The sequence below is a fragment of the Podarcis erhardii genome (genome assembly GCF_964252035.2).
Source record: "Podarcis erhardii genome assembly, chromosome: 16".
Classification (NCBI taxonomy): Eukaryota; Metazoa; Chordata; class Lepidosauria; order Squamata; family Lacertidae; genus Podarcis; species Podarcis erhardii.
Window position 1 is genome coordinate 35,940,977 of NC_138514.1, and position 21,254 is coordinate 35,962,230.

The 21,254-nt window shown below is 49.2% G+C and overlaps 1 protein-coding gene across 5 annotated transcripts in view; it reads left to right on the forward strand.

The window, feature by feature from the left end:
* Positions 1–21,254, forward strand: part of NCOR1 (nuclear receptor corepressor 1) — a 110,863-nt gene that overhangs the window by 4,644 nt on the left and 84,965 nt on the right. For all 5 annotated transcript variants that reach the window (XM_081844031.1, XM_081844029.1, XM_081844033.1 and 2 more), the window contains exons 2-4: positions 15,363–15,540; positions 18,975–19,105; positions 20,046–20,241. In XM_081844031.1, coding sequence (XP_081700157.1) covers positions 15,433–15,540; positions 18,975–19,105; positions 20,046–20,241 — 435 coding nt within the window. In that variant the 5' untranslated portion in view covers positions 15,363–15,432. The remainder of the gene's footprint in view (positions 1–15,362; positions 15,541–18,974; positions 19,106–20,045; positions 20,242–21,254) is intronic.

Sequence of the window (21,254 nt, forward strand, 5' to 3'; positions counted from 1 at the left end):
GAGCCCTTGTTACAGCAGCTCCACTGTGGCTACCAGCCTGATTCCAGGCACAGTTCAAAATGCTGGCTATTACCTATAAAGCCCTGTAGGTTTTAGGCCCAGGCTAGCTGAAGGATCCTATTCTCCCATATGAACCTGCTTGTTCTCTGAGTCCTTCAGGGGAGGCTCTCCTCTCAGTCCCACCACCCTCACAGATCTGCTTGGTGGGGACGCAGGAGAGGGCCTTCTGGGTGGCTCTTCCCAGACTTTGGAACTCCCTCCCTAGAGAAGCTCCTCCCTTGCTATCCTCCCGCTGGCAGGTGAAGACTTCTTGTTCCAACAAACTTCGTGGAACTGACTGCTTTTAAGGAAAAGGTTTTCAATAGTGCTGTACAGTGTCTGTGTCCTTTTTTTCTGGTATTTACATCGTTTTAACCCCATTATGAGGGACTCGGGTGGCGCTGTGGGTTAAACCACTGAGCCTCTTGGGCTTGCCGATCAGAAGGTCAGCGGTTCGAATCCCCGCGACGGGGGAGCTCCCGTTGCTCAGTCCCTGCTCCTGCCAACCTAGCAGTTCGAAAGCACATCAAAGTGCAAGTAGATAAATAGGTACCGCTCCAGCGGGAAGGTAAAGGACGTTTCTGTGTGCTGCTCTTGTTCGCCAAAAGTGGCTTAGTCCTGCTGGCCACATGACCCGGAAGTTGTACGCCGGCTCCCTCAGCCAGTGAAGCGAGATGAGCGCTACAACCCCAGAGTCGGCCACGACTGGACCTAATGGTCAGGGGTCCCTTTACCTTTTAACCCCATTATAGTTTCATTACTTTTTGACTGTTACCTTTTCTTTCTTTTTAGCTACCTGTGTTTTATCCATGTTTGTTTTGGATTTTTGTGAGCCGCCTTGAGTCCTCTGTTCTGGTGGAAAGGCAGGATATAAATACATAAAATAATGGGGAAAGGCTGCTTCCATGCTGGACCCAGTGAGCAGGAAGAGGTGGGTCAGAAAGGCTGGGTCCCACTTGAGAGTTGACGCAGATGCGAGTTCTGGCTAGGGAAAGCCCCAGGCACCCCTCTGTGTCTATATGATGTGTGTTTCTGTCTAGACGCTGGAGACTGGTGGGAGTACAGCCCTCCCATCTCTTACCTCCAGCCTCATTCAGAGGAGCTGGAGGTTGAAAACTTTGTCACCTTTTCCCCATTCCCCTGCACTTTTGGATTGCTGCCTGCCTAAGTCAGGCATTGCTGGCATTGCTGCTTGCCCAGGCTCACTTGTTTGTGGGACTCCCATAAGGGTCTCAAGCCTCTGCTGGGTCTGAGCCACTGAGTCCTCTGTGATCAAAGTCGTTTCTTGCAAAGCTGCACCCCAGCTGCAAAATTCTGCCTGCAGAGAAGTGCCTGGCTTCTCTCCCCCAGCCTCCCTCCCCACAACCCCGGTTGTGGGTCTTGAATGACGTTGTGTAGACGTGCGTTCCCTTTGCAACTCTCTCTGAAGGTCACAACTGCTGCCCAAAGTTACTCCACGCCCCCTCCTGCCTCCTTCCCCCCCCCTTACCCACCCACCCCTTTTGTCCAGGACAGGGCCATTATTCCCTCCTGAAGTCCTTCAATGATTTACAGATATTTCTCGCTCTGGTAGGTTAGCTCATTATGTCAGTGTTTCAAAATGCTTGGGCAAGTGTGATTTATTGATTGATTTATTAACTTGGTGAGAGCTGTTGCAGAGCAAGAGTCTAGGCCACTCGTCTGTGAACCAGGAAATCCCCGTTTTCAGATCTCACAGCTGCCAGGAGGGACCACAAACGGGTGTCAGAGAGAGCCCCTACCCTGAGAGCAGAAGGTCGGTTCATTCCTCAGCATCTCCAGTTACAAGGATCAAGTGATGCATGACGATGATTTGTTCAATTTTTATTCCCCCATCCCCTGCCAAAGGGGTCCTGGGCAGTAAACGCATCAGTACTAAAACTTTTTCTTTCTTTCAAAAAAAACATTTTTAAAAAATGGTTAAAAACACTTGAAAAACAGTAATCTGGAGCAATAACTTTCGGGCATCAAAATTCCTGCGTAAGCAGGAGTCTTTTTTAAATCCCTTCTGAAAGCTAATAAAAAGAGAGAGCAGGTGCACCTCACTAGGGTTGCCGTTTCCATGGAACGGGAACCACCACAGAGAAGACACTGTCTCCTGTGTGAAAATCACCAGGGCCTCCTCCTCCCCTGACAATGGTAGGGCCCGAGATGGGAATCGGGGAAAGGCAGCTACTTTTTGCAAGAGAGATGGCCCTGGTGTTTCTCCTCGTTCCGACTATTCCCAATAATAATAATAATAATAATAATTTATTATTTGTACCCCGCCCATCTGGCTGGGTTTCCCCAGCCACTCTGGGCGGCTTCCATAAAAACCAGAAATACATTAAAATATCACAGATTAAAAACTTCCCTGAACAGGGCTGCCTTAAGATGTCTTCTGAATGTCAGGTAGTTATTTATCGCTTTGACATCTGATGGGAGGGCGTTCCACAAGGCGGGTGCCACTACCGAGAAGGCCCTCTGCCTGGTTCCCTGTAGCTTTGCTTCTCGTAATGAGGGAACCGCCAGAAGGCCCTCGGCGCTGGACCTCAGCGTCCGGGCAGAATGATGGGGGTGGAGACGCTCCTTCAGGTATACTGGGCCGAGGCCGTTTAGGGCTTTAAAGGTCAACACCAGCACTTTGAATTGTGCTCGGAAACGTACTGGGAGCCAATGTAGGTCTTTCAAGACCGGTGTTATGTGGTCTCGGCGGCTGCCCCCAGTCACCAGTCTAGCTGCCGCATTCTGGGTTAGTTGTAGTTTCCGAGTCACCTTCAAAGGTAGCCCCACATAGAGCGCATTGCAGTAGTCCAAGCGGGAGATAACTAGAGCATGCACCACTCTGGCGAGACAGTCCGCGGGCAGGTAGGGTCTCAGCCTGCGTACCAAGTGGAGTTGGTAGACAGTTGCCCTGGATACAGAATTGACCTGCGCCTCCATGGACAGCTGTGAGTCCAAAATGACTCCCAGGCTGCGCACCTGGTCCTTCAGGGGCACAGTTACCCCATTCAGGACCAGGGAGTCCTCCACACCAGCCCGCCCCCTGTCCCCCAAAAACAGTACTTCTGTCTTGTCAGGATTCAGCCTCAATCCATTAGCCGCCATCCATCCTCCAACCGCCTCCAGGCACTCACACAGGACCTTCACCGCCTTCACTGGTTCTGATTTGAAAGAGAGGTAGAGCTGGGTATCATCTGCATATTGATGGACACCCAGTCCACACCCCCTGATGATCTCTCCCAGCGGCTTCATATAGATGTTAAAAAGCATGGGGGAGAGGACGGAACCCTGAGGCACCCCACAAGTGAGGGCCCAGGGGTCTGAACACTCATCCCCCCCCACCACTTTCTGAACACGGCCCAGGAGGAAGGAGCGAAACCACTGTATAACAGTGCCCCCAGCTCCCAGCCCCTCTAGACGGTCCAGAAGGATGTTATGGTCGATTGTATCAAAGGCCGCTGAGAGATCCAGCAGAACTAGGAAACAGCTCTCACCTTTGTCCCTAGCTCGCCGGAGATCATCAACCAGCGCGACCAAGGCAGTTTCAGTCCCATGATGAGGCCTGAATCCCGCTTTGCAAAGCGCTTTGCATTGGCATGGCAGGCTGTCCCAGGATTCGGCGGTTTCTTTTTCTTTTTTGCAAGGTTGGCTTCTTGTCCCAGGGTGGTTTGATCGAGCGGGATGACTTGCTGGCTGCCTTCCAGCTCTGCGAAGTGTCACGAGGCGCCTTGGGACGGTGTGTCAGCTGATCGCTGGGCAAAGGTGTCCCTGTTTGAGTGTCTCTGTGGATTTAAAGAGAAAGCAGGCCTCGGGTCTTCCCCTGCTTGCTCCAGAGCTAGCCTGGTAGGAGGCAGTGGGTCAGGGTGGGAGCAGTTGCCGTTGGTCATTCCAAATGCCGGGGTGTGGATTAGATATGCAGGGCTATATCTGGGCTGGCCTCATGGCGGGGGGCCTGTCACAAAGCAAATTGCCATACAGTGGATTAGGAGCTTTGGATTCTGTGCTGATCCCTCCAGCTCAGTATTGCCTACACTGACTGGCAGCAGCTGTCCAGGGTTTCAGGCAAGGGGACATTGCTAGCCCTACCTGGAGATGCCAGGGATTGCGGGGGGGGGAATTCTGCATGCAAGGTGGATACTCTGCCAGAGAGCTACAAGATTCCAGTCTAAACGATTCTGAATGAAGGGCTGATTTACATGGGAACAAAGGAAGCTGTCATACGCAGAGTCAAACCATTGATCCATTTAGGATCAATGCCAGGGATTGAGCCCGGGATCTTCTAAATGCAGAGCAGATACCCCACCGCAGAGTTTTGGCCTTGCAGAAGGATGAGGTAGTTAATACTGCAAGGAGAGCTTTCTCTTCTTGTCAATTTCTCTTTCTTCTAATTTCCCCCAGGTGCAGGAGGATCAGTTTGCTGCTTCTGTATTTAATATATCTCTGTGTTTATAGTATGTATGTACATTTCAGAACATCCCTGTACTGCTTGATTACAGTAAAACTTCAAGCACTAACTAGATATACCGTATATGTTATGAGGGAATCGTAAGAGGGGATTCCAAGGCTGAACCAGTGATCTGAACCTGCTGCAAGGCAGCAGCCTCCATACGTATTTAATTCAACTAGCAGTTTGTAAGCATCCCAATGCAGTGAAAGAGCAGAGCAGAGAGCACTGAGAGAACTATTGTATGAAACAGTTAGGAGCCCCACTGCAATAAAATTCATTAAGGAACAGAATGGGCTGGCCGCTTGTTATCGGTGATGTCACAGGCGCTGTCCAGTAGGTGCCTGTGGCACTTGCCCAGCGTCATTCCGTGTAGCAACATCCAATGGGGCTGTGCTGGTCAAGGAGAAAGCTGCCCTTTCGGAGCATCGGAAGTGCTTCCTTGGTTCTGCATTGTTCCTGGAGGTGATTTTGAAAAGTGCAAGAGAGGAAGTGTTGGTTCTCAAATCAAGCCTTTCCCCGTTCTCTCCCCCCCACCCACTTTTTTAAAGCACCGTGCATGCCTCTCTTCTAGTGCAAAAATGTACATCTCCCGAGCGATGGGAACTCTGAATTTAAGCTTCCCGTTTGGCTGCGCTTGTAAGGACACCAAGCGAGATCTCGCACTCGGAAAACTTAGCAGCACAATCAGATGCGCGTTTGTTGGTACGCTAAGTCCCGCTGTGTTCAACAGGGCTTAGTGAGTGTGTGTAGGGTTTCCCATGGGCAAATTCTACCCAGAGGAATGCAAGAAGAAGCTGCCTTTTACCAAACTAGATCACTGATCTATCTAGCCCAGAATTCTCTACAGCCAGAGGCACTGTTGCTTTTGGTTACCAGTTGCTGGAAACCCCAGGAGGGGAGAAGAGGGTGCTCTTGAACTCAGGTCCTGCACGTGGCCTTCTCAAATCTGTCATTTGGTTGGCCACTGTGAGAATAGGATGCTGGACTAGATTGGCCCCCTTTGGCCTAATCCCACAAGCTCTTCTTACATTCCTATGACAATAATAACAATAACAATAATATATTATTTGTACCCCACCCATCTGGATGGGTTTCCCCAGCCACTCTGGGCGGCTTCCAACAAAGATTAAAAATACATTAAAATGTCACACATTAAAAGCTTCCCTAAACAGGGCTGCCTTCAGATGTCTTCTAAATGTCAGGTAATTGTTTATCTCTTTGAAATCTGATGGGAGGGCGTTCCACAGGGCGGGTGCCACCACCGAGAAGGCCCTCTGCCTGGTTCCCTGTAGCTTTGCTTCTCGCAGGGAGGGAACCTCCAGAAGGCCCCCGGAACTGGACCTCAGTGTCCGGGCAGAATGATGGGGGTAGAGATGCTCCTTCAGGTATACTAGCAGCAGCACTCCCTGCCCTGTCTGGAGATTGAACCTGGGACCTTCTGCATGCAAAGCAGATGTTCTGCCCCTGTTCTATGGCCCTTCCCCAATCTATGAAGCTGCCTTACGCAGTTGGTCCACCCGGATCGGTATTTTCTATACATTGGCAGGGTTTCAGGCAGGGAGCATTTTCCACCAGGCCTGAGATGCCAAGGGAAAATAAGAGAAGAGGGAAAATATTTAAAGCAGCCTGAAAAGGATGCATGAGTTTCTGAGGTGTATGTAATATGGTAAAGGTAAAGGGACCCCTGACCATTAGGTCCAGTCATGGCCGACTCTGGGGTCGCAGCGCTCATCTCGCTTTATTGGCCGAGGGAGCCGGCGTACAGCTTCCGGGTCATGTGGCCAGCATGACTAAGCCGCTTCTGGAGAACCAGAGCAGCGCACGGAAACGCCGTTTACCTTCCCGCCGGAGTGGTACCTATTTATCTACTTGCACTTTGACGTGCTTTCAAACTGCTAGGTTGGCAGGAGCAGGGACCAAGCAATGGGAGCTCACCATGTCGCGGGGATTTGAACCACCGACCTTCTGATCGGCAAGTCCTAGGCTCTGTGGTTTAACTGGACAGGGATCCAGGGATAGGGGATTTGCCTTCTCACACCCAAACAAGCTTGTAGAAAGTAGGCTGGAAGGCGGGTGAATTAGGGGTGGGCAATGGTTGCTGTGAAATCTAGCAAACAAACTTTCCCCCACCCGGCAGGGATTATTCCTTCCTTTTTGTTAGTGAGGCCTGTGGCTCAGCTGCGCTGCGTGCAAAAGGTCCCAAGTTCATTCCCTACAGGCACCTCCAGGTAGTGCTGGGAAAGACCCCCTGCCTGAAACCCTGAAAGTCTGCTCTGAGTCAGTGTAGACAGCAGTGAGCTAGATGTAGCAGTGGTCTCACTGCTCCTGTTTAAACCAGCCCTTTGTTCAGAACCATGAGGACCGGAAACTTACTTCATTTTAAGACATCTCTTCCCCTCCCACAACTCATCAGTTCAATACAGCTGCAAAGAAGTCATCTTTTGGGGGGTTAATGGCCAGCCCTAAATCTGAGTCCCTGATAATGCTATGTAGCCCAGCAGGGGAGGGGGCTTTAGGGGAGGGGGCAAGAAGAAAACTATCCTCTCCTCCCTGCCTGAATAGCTCTACAAGGCTCCTGTTCAAAGCTTCCTGAGCCCTTGACGGAAGTGAGCCTACGCTGCAACGTGTTGTTGCAGTTCTTGCTTATCTTTGTCGTTCAGGTGGATGCCTGGGCGCATGTAGATTCCTGCAAGTGCATGATGCAGTGAGTAAATAGTGGCTTGTCTAAAGCCGCCCTGTGAACACACTGGGCAGAGGTGTCATTTAAACCGCCGACTTCCTGACTTGTAATCCGCTATGGTGAACCAGCTCTTCTCTTCTCTTCTCTCCCTGCCCCCATCAGAAACTAGGGGAATGCCCAGGTCAACCACATGTTCACATTGCTCAGCCTGACTCTTAAGTTCCTCCACTGGGACTTGTTGGGGTCTCCTTCTGTTTTGCAAGTGATTCTCGTCTGGGTTCCTCCTCTGCAATGGAGCAGAGTGGGGCCACCCCAAAGTGTTTGACTGCTGTAGCAAAAATTATTATTATTATTATTATTATAATACCTTGTTGCACAGGTTTAGGAAGCTTTTTAGTAGAAGCTCCCTTTGTTCCTCTTGCCTTCTTGTTGTTGTTGTTGTTGCTGTTGCTGTTGTATTATTATTATTATTATTATTATTATAATTATTATTATTACAGTGGTACCTCTGGTTATGTACTTAATTCGTTCTGGAGGTCTGTTCTTAACCTGAAACTGGTCTTAACCTGAAGCACCACTTTAGCTAATGGGGCCTCCCACTGCTGCTGCTGCCGCGCCGCCAGAGCATGATTTCTGTTCTCATCCTGAAGCAAAGTTCTTAACCCAAGGTACTATTTCTGGGTTAGCGGAGTCTGTAACCTGAAGCGTATGTAACCTGAAGCATATGTAACCCGATGTACCAGTGTAATTGAAATTATATACTGCCCTATACCCATAGATCTCAGGGCAGTTCACAAGATAAAATTGCCTTCGTAGCGTGGTGAATGTCTGGGATGCAGAAACAAACCATGCTTTATTTATCTATTGATTACATTTATATCCCACTTTTCCTCGAGGTGGTGTACATTGGTCTTCTCCTCCATATTTTATCCTCCTGGGAGGTAGGTTAGGCTGAGAGTGAGTGACTGGACCAGGTTCACTCAGTGAGCTTTGTGGCTAGGGGGATTTGAACCCTGATCTCCCAGGTTTGAGTCTGACTGCACCACACTGGCTGTCCAAGGTTAAGGAAGAGCACTGAGCTCTTGCAAGCGCCACACCATAGTTGAAACCAGCCGAGGGTTGTAAGTCCACAGCAATCCATGGCTTCAGATTGTGGTTCTTTGGCAGCGAACGCACCATTGCTAAGCTGCTGGGCAGGGTTTGGATGATTAGGCAGACTGTGGTTTAATAAACCATAGCTTGGTAAACTGTGGTTTGCGTGCGAAAGAGGCCATAGACCTTGTTGCTTTCTGGGTTCCTGCAGATCGCTTAAGGCAGCCTTGCCAAATGCACGTCTCTGAGCTGGGATTGGGTGCTCAAACAAACCACGGTTGAATAAGCCATCGTTTGGTAAACTGTGGCTAGGTACTATGTGCGAACCTGGCTATAGCACACCCTGTACTTTTCCAGCAGATGGCTTAAGGCGGCTTTGCCAAGGATACACCCCTGGCCGGCCTTTATCTGCAAGAAAACCTAGTGCAGGCCATGCTTTCCAACTGTAGTTGAGAATTACGCCCCTGAGCCCCCTGCTCAAGGGGGCTTGCAGTTGGGGTCTCCACTGGAATGACGTGACCTTTTTAGACCAGCTGCGCGGCCCAACAGAGCTTGAGAGCTGCGTTCCTGGTGCATCTGAGCGAGGGTGGGCGAGACAGTTCCCAACAGCTGTTAACGGTAGTGGAGGATTATTGTTTTTTTAGCGGGAGGGGGGTCCCTTTGCTTCGATCGTGGCTCCCTCTGTCTCCAGCGTAAGCGGTGCTATTTTTGACATATATGGGATTATCAGGTCAACGGGGTGTGGCATTCTGTCTCTGCTGCGGAACGGATTCTTTTCGGGGCTTGGTGGACGAGACCGTCCTTATCCCGGGCAAAGCTCGCTGTAGCGGGGAGGGGAGGGGAGGGAGAGAAGAGGAAACTGTGAAACCTCAGGGGAGAGAAGTCAGAGCACTGGTTTCCTGTCCCAGAATACATGAGTCCTGCGTCGGGGTATCAGATCTAGGGCATAGAGCATCATTTGGGATTCCTGCAGGAAGATCTTCTCTGATCTCTGAGAAGCTACGGCTTTTTTGGGGGGGGGGGGAGGGAGCTGTGTTCTAGGTGCCATCCAAACAAACACACAAACAAACAAACAAACAAACTTCACCCTTCGGTCACCAGGTCCCTGGGACTTTCTTTCTGTGCTGACTTGGCAGAAACACACGCAGCGTTCTCGACTGTTCCATCTCGGAAGCAATTGGTTTCCTGCACAATGGGGATTTACCCTCATTAACACTAATTACTGGAGGCTAGACGGGTTTGGGGAGGGTGTGTGGCTTGCCACAGTCGTTTAAAAAACAAAACACAGTGCGGTGGCCATCTTAATTGTTGTTGTTTTTTAAAGAGCAAGTTGTTAGGGTCATAGGCTGTGGAGGAGCCTGGTCAACTGCCCAGATGTCACCTCTATACTTTGAAGCATATATTTGAATCCATAAGGAGAAGTAACTTGCTTCACTTGCTCGAGTGATTTTTGCCCAAGGAAGGAAAGAAGAAAACGTCTCAACGAAAGAAGAACGGCAGCAGTAGTTATTAGAGTACTCAGAAATGGCTAAACTTACTGGAAGGTGATAAACCCTTTAATGTAGAATGGAAACAATTCACTATTGTAAACAAATTAAGACTTTAGTAGGATTAAAGTAAAAAATGCACATTGACAGAAAACTTAGACTGATTATTTGGGATAAATAATAGTTAGGGATAATTTGGAAATGCAGTAAAAAAAGCAGTACATGTGTTAGAAATCACAGAAAGGCGGGGAGAGTCAAAATACGATGTGTAATAATTTTAATTTATGTTTTGTGCTTGTTGTAAAAGGAAAAGTATAAATAAAAATGGCTTGGGTTTTGGTTTTTTTGCAAGTTTGATCCCTGTATGGGACAGCTGCATATTCCTGCATTGCAGGGTTTGGAATAGATGATCCTCAGGGTCCCTTCCACTTCAGTTCTATGATTCTGTGACCTGAGATGAGTCTTGAAGTGCTGCTTCTGTAATCACACAGAACACCTCCCCGCTTTCTTGCCTATGTCGACTGTCTGCAGAGCAGCGCAGTGGTTGTGGAAGCCTCAAACACGTGCCACGTTAGCCTGAAATCTATACGGCCACACAAGTTTGAGGTTGGAGGGATGGGGGCAGGACAGGCAGGAGCCAGCATATAATAGAAAAGTCTTGAGGCTCCCGAAGGCAGTGTTAGAAACACAGACATGTAAGCTAATTGCCAAAATGGCACCTAAAAACTAAGTTACGATCACCACAGTGAAATGTATAGGAGCCATCTTTTCCATTATTATTATTACAGTGGTACCTCGGGTTACATATGCTTCAGGTTACACACTCTACTAAGCCAGAAATAGTGCTTCAGGTTAAGAACTTTGCTTCATGATAAGAACAGAAATCGGGCTCTGGCGGCGTGGCAGCAGCAGGAGGCCCTATTAGCTAAAGTGGTGCTTCAGGTTAAGAACAGTTTCCGGTTAAGTACGGACCTCCGGAACGAATTAAGTACTTAACCCGAGGTACCACTGTAATTGTTATTCATTTCTATGATTTCTATAGCCTTCTCTAAGGGACATTTTGCTTTCCCCATATTTATTGACCAACTTAATTTATAGAGCTGCCCCACAGCAGAAGAACTGTAGGAAGCCAGTGTGATTCAGTGGTTCAGAGTGTTGGAGAGATCAGGGTTCAAATCCCCACTCAGTCAGGAAGCTCACAGGGTGACCTTGGAGTCAGTCGCAGCCTCTTTACCTGCCTCACAGGGTTGTCGTCAAGATTAACTGAGCCGGGGAAAGGTGTGTGAATCATGGACTCCTTGGAGAAAAAAGTGGGCTATAAATGCGCTAAATAAGCTCTTCTGCTTACCTGCTTAAGCAAGCTGGAGGGGGCAGCTTTCCCACTCTAGGTACACCTTTGCACCCCTTCCCAGTAGCATTTTGTGTCTGGACAATTTCTTCTAAACTTTTCCGATGGTCCTCGAGTGCATCCTTCCTGAAACCTCTTTATAAATGTGTGTGGTCTCTCAAAATACATGCCCAGAATGTACCTTCTGAGCCCGAGCACTGGGTAGCACCATTTAGAAGGAGGTGCAAAAATCCAGAGGTTTGTCCAGGTCCTGATCCACTTGCCGGGCAAGAGGGGTATTTCTGCATAAGGCTTCACGAAGATCTACCTGCTCGGTCGTGTGCCTGGCTGCATAGACACAGAGCACATTGAAAGCACCTGTGTTGTGGTTCGTGGGCCACTATTGGCCCCCCTTACCAGTCCTCCAAACTCCGGCAGGACCTTACAGGGAGAGGGATAGGACGCGAGGGGCTTTGACGCACAAGCCCAAACAGTAGAAAGCTGCCGCCACCTCCTTTACTGGGCCAACGTTTGAAAAGAGTCCAAGGAGGAAAATCCCCTTTCGATATTTACCGGGTTGTCCAACTCTGTGTCACTGTACCGTGACACAGACAGAAATCCAACGGGTATAACCAGTAGGTGGCCAGGCACTGGTTAGCTTCGAGGATTTGCATAGCAAGATGGTCTGCAATTTGCATCTCAATTCCCCCAAACCTTTATTCCTGGAGAAAGGGTTTAGGGACCAATCAGGTCTTTAGATTAACTACCAATTTGCCAATGGCTGTATGCAGAGACAATAACTCTTGATTATCAGGAGGCTTAGGACAGCTGAACTCTGTTTAGTCTCAGAGACCTTGAGGATCAAAGACTCCCCCTTCATTCCCAGACTCTACTGGGCGCTTTAAGTGACTCCCAGCTGCCTGAATTTACAAATCAGGTAACAACTTCTTCCTGCCCAGAGAGGAGGCAATTTGATTCACACCTCGAAAGACAGAGTTTTACAATTAAAGAAACCAGATACACATTCCCCAGGATGCCACAGTTTTAACTCTCCCACAATGCTTCACTCCTGTATGAACCAAAGTTTCAACGTACAAAGATTTCCCAACTTCACTACAGCCTGACTACCCCCCAAAGTATCCTGGGAACTGTAGTTTATTAAGAGTGCTGGGAATTGCATTCCTTTGAGGAGTCAACTGCATCTCCCAGGATTCTCCGGGGGAAGCTATGTGCTTTAAATGTAAGGGGTGTGTGTGTGTTTGTGTATGAGAGAGAGAGGGATTGGGAGGTCAGGTTAGGAAAGCATGATTTAGCTTGTATGAGTCATCCGGCGTTATGACTCAGTAATGTGGGTGGCCGGCCTCCTGCACAGACGCCGCTGGTGGCAGGCTTGGGGCAGAGATGGAGGTGTGTGGCTGCAGGGCTGCAGCTGCATTGCAGAATGGTGCTTTGCAAACCCTTTCCTAGGGATGGGCGGTGTTGCAAACAAAAATTGCCCTTTTCCCTTATGGGGTATCCAAGAGCCCATATAGAGTCCTTTCGTAGGTTCCCTATTGGTAGGAGAAAATAACAGAGGCCAACCAGAGAATATTGAGAAGCAAAGAAGCTAGTAAGCCTGATCTTTATTGATCTGTTGCAACAGGGTGCTCCCCTCACACGCAGGAGAGGAGGAGGAACCCAGAACAATGGCGCACAAGGCCTTATAAAGACTTTTGAAATTGCCGCCCTGTAGATCAAGACGGAGGGACACGGGTGGTGCTGTGGGTTAAACCACAGAGCCTAGGGCTTGCTGATCAGAAGGTCGGCGGTTCGAATCCCTGCGACGGGGTGAGCTCCCGTGGCTTGGTCCCTGCTCCTGCCAACCTAGCAGTTCAAAAGCATGTCAAAGTGCAAGAAGATAAATAGGTACCACTCCGGCAGGAAGGTAAACGGCATTTCCGTGCGCTGCTCGGGATCTGATTTCTTTCTGCAGGGCCTGTAAGACAGAGTTGTTCCGCCTGGCCTTTGGCTTATAATCAATTTGACTCCCTCCCCCTCTTTCTCTTTTTTCCTTTCTCCTCCTGTGATGAGGCTGCATTTTAATGTTTCAATGTTGTATTTTAATCTTGTATTAATGTTGTACAACAGTATTTTAATCTTGTACAATGTTGTATTTTAATCTTGTATTTTAAGTTGTATTTCAATCAACTTGTTTTTATTATTGGTTGTTATCGGTCTTTGCTGGGGAGGGCGGGGTATAAATAAAATTTATTTATTTATTATTATTATTCTCTGTCCGTGGAAGCAGAGTGTAGCCTATGTGGCTGTGAGCCATCAAGAGCCTTTTCCCCTCTGGATTTGTCTAGTCGCCTTTTGAAACCATCCATGTTGGTGCTCCAGTGGCATGGAGTTCCACAGTTTAACCACGTGCTGCACGAAAAGAAGCCCTTTCTTTTCTCCATCCCAAATCTTCGAACACTCAGTGTAGCTCCTGGGAGTGATTATATATGGGGGAACCTAGGGAGCTGTATTATACGCCAAGCGGCTCACTGATCCACCTAGCTCAGTACTGACTGACCATGGCTATCCTGGGTGAGCAGGTCGGATGGGTGAGGAGGCCGTGTTGAAATGTTCCCAGTTTCAAATTTCTGAGGTTTAACTTATATCTTCAGTTTTGCATGCTGTATTTTTTTAGTGTTGTAAGCTGCTTTGAGACCCAGATGGTGGAAAGTGATTATTGAAAGTTGATTATTGAAATAATAAATAAAATACAAATAACTAGACAAGTGGATGCGGGTGGCGCTGTGGGTTAAACCACAGAGCCTAGGACTTGCCGATCAGAAGGTCGGCGGTTCGAATCCCCGCGACGGGGTGAGCTCCCATTGCTCGGTCCCTGCTCCTGCCAACCTAGCAGTTCAAAAGCACGTCAAAGTGCAAGTAGATAAATAGGTACCCCTCTGGCGGGAAGGTAAACAGCGTTGTCGTGCGCTGCTCTGGTTCGCCAGAAGTGGCTTAGTCATGCTGGCCACATGACCCGGAAGCTGTACGCCGGCTCCCTCGGCCAATAAAGCAAGATGAGCGCCTCAACCCCAGAGTCGGTCACGACTGGACTGAATGATCAGAGGGGCCCCTTTACCTTTACCTAACTAGACAAGTAGCAGACTTTAATTGCAAAAGCAACCATGAGCTCAGTTCGGTTATGGCACAGAAAATGAATGTTCTCTGGTTGGAATGCTGAACTGTTGAAGTGTGAGTGTGTAAGTTTGTTTGTGTGTTGCGTGTAGCTCTGCTTTGAGCTTGTATAAGAATAATTGTATAAGAATAATGTTAAAATCCCAAATTTATTTTACAAATATCAAGGCACATGGTTACTCAGTGCCACCAGTATATGCAAATGTATAGAATCTTAGTTCACAATAAAAATGGAACTGGTTGGCGAATACTTTTTTTAAAAAAATAAATCTTTACTATTTGCAAAGGGAATCTTTGCATGAGTTAATATTTTACTATCCCTTTGGAGCTGCTCTGCAAATTTCTACTTTTCTCCTTGCTGGCCGTGATGCTTTACAGTTTAAATTTTTGATGCTCTGTTTCTTTTGTGTGTTTTTTATGTTTGCACTTTTTCTGCTGTTAACAAATTAATGATAAGTAAGTAAGTAAGTCAGTCAGTCCCAAAGCAGGTCGGATGAGCCTGACACCCACTTTCCCCTCTGCTCTAATATTTGACGTACGCCACCTTTGGCAACCATGCCAACCTGCTGGCATATTTTTACCGTCGCTCACAGCTGCGCCGAAGTGAACTGCGATGGTGACGGGTGATGGCGTGGAGTTTCAGCAGCTTCTTAACATTTCTTCTTCTTCTTTTTTTAATACTTTTATTTCGCTTTAAACAAATACAGATAAATATAGACAACCAAAATTGCGAAAGAAAATTCCTTAATAATAACAACAATGAAAAAACTACAAAAAATATCAAAGTACATGGCATAGAATGTAAGCCATTGTGGGAAAGGAAAAAGGAAAAGAAAAGAAAGGGGGGGGGAGAGAAAGAGAGAGAAAGAAAGGAAGGAAGGAAGGAAGGAGGGGGGAGGGGAAAAAAGAGGAAGATGAACCAAAACACAAGAAGGCTCATCTATTGTATGCTTCCGTCAAGGTCACAACAGATCATTATTCTTATCAAATCTCTCTATCTGCATTCCATAGAATCCTTCATCTTGGTATCAGGGAACATTTCCCTATGCGGCATCATTCTAACATCATTCTATCCCCTTCTTACCATTTCTTTCTCTCCCCCCCCTTCTTTTTTAACAGACTCTTTCCAGGAAACACGATTGCTCGCCGGCCTTGATCTCGCATCGCGGCGAGGAGCCCTCCTCCCAGAATGTCAAGCTCGGGCTACCCTCCTAGCCAAGGAGCGTTCAGCGCAGAACAAGGGCGCTACCAGACGCATTCGGTCCAGTACACATTCCCCGGCGGCCGACACCAGCAGGTATGGGGGGAGGGCGCGCTCCCCAGGCGGTGGCGCTGGAGGGCTCTCCATGGCTGCTAGCCACAATGGCCATGCTCTTCCTCCACTGTTGAAGGCAGCAATGCTTCTTGGTTGCTGGAAACCACAGAAGGCGAGAGAGCTCTTGTGCTTGGGTCCTACTTATGGGTCCTACCATGGGCCTGATCCAGCAGCCTCTCCTTATGTTCTTATTCAGGAACACAGGAAGCTGCCTTACCCTGAGTCAGACCACTGTTCCATTTGGCTCAGTGTTGTCAACACTGGCCGGCAGCAGCTCTCTAGGGCAGCGGTTCTCAACCTGTGGGTCCCCAGATAATTGTTGGACTACAACTCCCATCATCCCTGAGCTCTGGCCCTGCTAGCTAGGGGTGATGGGAGTTGTAGTTCAGCAACATCTGGGAATCCACAGGTTGAGAAATGGATCTGGCCCAATCGCCTTCTCAATTCGGCCCGCGGACGGTCCATGAATCAGCGTGTTTTTACATGAGTAGAAGGTGCCCTTTTATTTAAAATGCATCTCTGGGTTATTTGTGGGGCATAGGAATTCGTTCATTTATTTATTTTTTCAAAATATAGTCCGGCTCCCCATAAGGTCTGAGGGACAGTGGACCGGCCCCCTGCTGGAAAAGTTTGCTGACCCCTGGTCTAGGGGGACATTTACAGCCCCCCCGAAGGTGCCATTGGGGATCAAACCTGGGAACGTCTGTATGCAAAGCTACAGCCAGTAGTATTTATTGTTACCTTCATTAGAATAATTTAGGCCAATGGTTTCCCGTCCCTGAGCTCAGGAAGATGTATGACAAGAGTAGTTATGATGATGATGACAGCTCAGGAGAGGCTGGAGGAGCAGACAGTCTACAAAGTAAATGGATAAACGTTTATTGAATACACGGGGGGAAATTGTGTACACTTGAAAACGTTGGCAGCATTAAGATCAATTCAACAGTGTATGTAAGTTTTGATGGATGTAAGAATGGAATACTGAATGGTTTAGTTTCTGTAAAATATGCAGGGATTTATCATATGCAAAATGAACCATGGAAAGAGAGGAAGGGAAGTCATTGATATTTTAAGGATGTTTAAATGAGTGTTTCAAATTGTAAAACAGAAAATTTAATTATATGTGTGTGTGTGTGTACCATATTTTTCCGTGTATAACATGCTCGCGGCTGCAACCAGTAGCCCATCCCCCCCGCACTATCCGTGTATAAGACGACCCCCGATTTTTAACCTTATTTTAGAGTAAAAAAAACCTTGTCTTATACATGGGAAAGTATGGTATATGTATATATATGTGTGAGAAAAAGTAAATGGATAAAATGAACAAATCGAAGCAAAGGAAACACTGGTCATTTGAAAAGCAACGACCCGCCAACGCTTCAGCTTTCTTGAAAGCGGTTCTGCTAAGGAGGCCAGTTCCTTAATTATTGCCAGCCTCGTGGCTCCTTCGAAAAACCATCCTCACAGTGGCGTAGCGTGGGGGGTGCAGGGGGGGCCGGCCGCACCGGGCGCAACATCTGGGGGGGGCACGCTCGCTGCCTCCGGAGTCGCCGAAGAGCCTCGGGCGCAGGCTGTAGCAGAGCCCCATGTCTCGCGGAACCGACAAGCTGTGCGCACGTCCGGGCTGAAGGCGTCCGGCAGGCAGCGGCTCTCAGCGCTCGCCGCGGTCCCCGCGCGTCAGGGCCGCAGAGGGCGTGCCAGGCAGCCCCTCCTCACAGCCCCGCCGCTGCCGCTGCTGCTGCAGCTGCTGGGCCATGTTGCATTTTCCTCGCCTTTCTGCCCCCCTCCTCCTCCGGGCAAGTGGCGTCATTTGGGCGGCAGTGCCAGCGGCAACTCGCCTCAGATCACCTGACACGGACCCCCCGCCGCGGCTACCTTACCGTAAATACCTCAGCCCAGGCAGCAGCAAGAAGAAGCTGGCAGCGGTGGCAGGTTAGGGGTTAGGGGCGCAAATTTCTTGCCTTGCCCCGGGTTAGGGGGTGCAAATTACTTGCCTTGCAAGTACTTCCCTAACCCGGGTGCAAATTACTTGCCTTGCCCCGGGTGCTGACAACCCACGCTACGCCGCTGCATCCTCAAGTAACTGTCAATATTTGAGCAGCCAGTTGACCACTGTGCCAACCCTCGGACCAGGGAGCGAGAGGCGTGGGTTGTGGCAGGCCCAGTTCTTAGCAGCTCACGTGAATTTCTGTGGCTGTGTTACAAGAGGAACAAGGTATGTCCCTTCCTCCTCCTCCTCTTCCTCCTCCTTCCAAAAGAAACGAAAGGTTCTTCCCGGTTGGGGCAGCTCGGTTCTTCAGCCTTGAGAGCCTAATAGCTGGTCAGTTGTCAATGTTTGACCAGGCAGGTGGCTGGCGTGCCAACCCTGAGTCGCAAGTACATTAGAGGAGCCCTGCAGGATCCGGCCAGAGGCTTCCAGAGCAGCTTACATACCATCAAATAAAACCGGACAGTCCCTGTCTTCAGGATTTATGATCTAAAAAGACCTGGCAAAGAAAGAAAACGGGAATGGGGGCAGAAGAGGGGGAAAGCAAAGGCAACTTCTTAAAGTAAAATTGTAGTTCTTACAATGAGTGGCTGGAACAGTAACAGTTCAGGGGCAGGAGGTCACTTTGGCGGAGCTGATGATACGAGCCCCGCTTCCTGTCTAGATATTCTAAGCATGGGAATTTTTGGCCCTCCAGAGGTTGCTGGACTACAACTCCCATCATCCCCAGAGACTGTGATAGCCAGCGGCCAGGGATAATGGAGTTTGTTCAGCACCTTCCCTGGCGCCTGTTCCGGATGCTGTTGTGACCAAAGCTCCATCACAGACACCCCAACATTGGCCATTGCAGCCAGGGGCTGATGGGCGTAACAATTAAGAATGCTGGACTGTGACCTGATAGAGAGAGCAGGGTTCGAATTCCCACTCAGCCAGTAAGCTCACTGAGCGTGACTTTGGGCCAATCACTGACTCTCAGCCCAACCTACCTCACAGGGATGTTTTGATGATAAAATGGGAAGGGCGGGGGAGAGCTACCATAGCTGTCAACTTTCCCTTTTTTTGCGGGAAATTCCCTTATTCCAGCGCTGTTTCCCGCTGCTTCCCGCTGCTATCCCGGATTGTTAGATATCCCGTAGACTGTCCCTGGGGCAGGTGAGGCTGCTGATCCCTTAATTTCAAATCTGAAAGTTGACAGCTATGAGAGCTACGTATGCCAGCTGGAGCTCCTTGGAGTAAAAGGTAGTATACAAAATAAAATAAAAATAAATGACATCTGGGCAGTGCCAGCTTGGGGTAGGCTGCCCTAGAAGGCACTGCTCCCGGGCACTCTACAATTCTATTATTCTCTCTCCTCGGTTGGAGCTGTTCATTGTTTCTTTTAAAAAAATACTGACAAAATAACCTGCCCCCCCCACTTTTAATCTTGTAGGAGTTTGCTGTTCCTGACTTCCGCGCTTCTCACTTGGAAGTCAGCCAGGCCACCCAGCTCCTGCAGCAGCAGCAGCAACAGCTTCGGAGGCGGCCCTCTTTGCTGTCTGAATATCACCCTGGCTCCGACAGGTAGTGCGCCCTCGATCTCTGACCTATTGTTACCTGATCATATCACCTTTCCCTATATGCGTCAACTCAACCGCTCCAATCTGCTGCACCAGTCCTGTTGCAGGTTTCCACATAATCCTTTTTCCAAAGTAAAAAAAAAAAATCTTAGATTGGTTAGATTGGTCTCAACTAGGGCCGGGGCCTTTTCAGTACTGGCCCCGACTTGGTGGAACGCTCTGTCACAAGAGACTAGGGCCCTGCGGGACTTGACATCTTTCCGCAAGGCCTGTAAGACAGAGCTGTTTGTTTGGACTCAGTCTGACCCTTATGTTTCCCTCCCCTTATGGTTTTCATCTATGGGCTACTTTTAAAATGAGGCTGCATTTTAAATTGCATTTTAACCTGTATTTTAAATTGGTTTTTCCCCCCTATTAGGTTTTTACTGTAACTTTACTGGTGTTAGCTGCCCTGAGCCTGGCTATGGCCGGGGAGGGCAGGGTATAAATAAAATTTATTATTATGATGATATAACTTAATAAAAGGAGCGGTAAGTAAGAACATGAGCTGTCGGTTCTGCCTCTCCGGGTTCACGGGGGCATTTGCGTTCATAATAGGGGATTTTATTTTGGAACCTCCCCTCTGGAACTGCTGACGGAAGGATGCTTAAGCGCGCCGGATTAAAGGCTCTGCCATGTTTTGGAGCGTCAGCGATATTTCAGCAGAGACTGGGCAGCCCCTCGCCAGGGGTGTTGCCTCTGTGTCCAGCATTGCAAATCCCCAAATTGAGCAGGGGGTTGGACGCAGCGACCTCTTAATTTCCCTTCCGACGCTGCGATTCTGTGAAAACACCCCCGCCCACCCCAGATGTGCAAAAGCGGGGCTGTGGTTTACTAAGTAAATTGGAACACTCCCTGGGACAGCTGGTGGGTATGCCATTGCACTTATTTCCTCTGCCTCTCAGGCCTCAGGAAAGAAGATCTGGCTACGAGGCCCAGTTCCACCCCGGCTCGTCGCAGGCTGATCACGATGCGCTCGATTCGAAGAGGCCGCGCTTGGACCAGGTTTCCGACTCCCACTACCAGCGGGTCAGCGCCGCGACGGTTCTGCCGCTGTCCCACCAGCTGCAGGATGGGCTACGTTCATCAGACTTGAAGAAGGTAACGCTGGCTGGGGAGATGCTGCCACCAACTCCTGCCTTTTTGCCCGGTTTGAGGCATCAGCTGTACAGCGGTGCCTGGTGTCCTTTTGGACTGGTAGGGCTGGAGTCAGGGAGCCCAACAGTAGGTGGCGCCAGAGCCAGTGACAAGGGGAGACAGCTCTAGGAAGCTCAGAGCTCCTCTGCCAAAGGAGTCTCACAGGAACATAGGAAGCTGTGTTACACCGAGTCAGACCATTGGTCCACTTACAGTGGTGCCCCGCAAGACGAACGTCTCGCAAGACAGAAAACCCGCTAGACGAAAGGGTTTTCCGTTTTGGAGGTGCTCCGCAAAACGAATTTCCTATGGGCTTGCTTCGCAAGACGAAAATGTCTTGCGAGTTCCTGCGGGGTTTTTTCCCTCCCCCCCCTTTTTCTAAGCCGCTAAGCCGCTTATCAGCTGATCCGCTAAGCCGCTTATCAGCTGATCCGCTAAGCCGCTAATAGCGCTAAGCCGCTAAGCCGCTAATGGGCTTGCTTCGCAAGACGAAAAAAACGCAAGATGAAGAGACTTGCGGAACGGATTCTTTTCGTCTTGCGAGGCACCACTGTATCTCAGTATTGTCTGCACTGACTGGCTGCGGCTTTCCAGGTTGTCATGGGGGGAGTCTTTTCTCAGGCCCACCTGAGATTGCCAGGGATTGAACGTGGAGCTTTCTGCTCATGAGGCAGGGCTCTACTCCTGAGCAATGGCCCTTTCTCGCTAAGTCACTGCCACAAACTTGGGTAGACTTGGGACACTGAAGGGCAGCGGTTGTGGCTCAGGGCTAGGGCCCTTCAGCTAGTGCAGAATTCAGCAGCCAGGTTGCTCTCTGAAGCAAGACAGTTTGCGCATATTACACTGATCCTGGCCCGACTGCATTCACTGCCAGTTAGCTTCCGGGCCTATTTCAAAGTGCTGGTTTTAACCCATAAAGCCTTAAACGGCTCAGGACTGCCATATTTCAGGGACTGCCTCTCTCTGTACGAACCGAC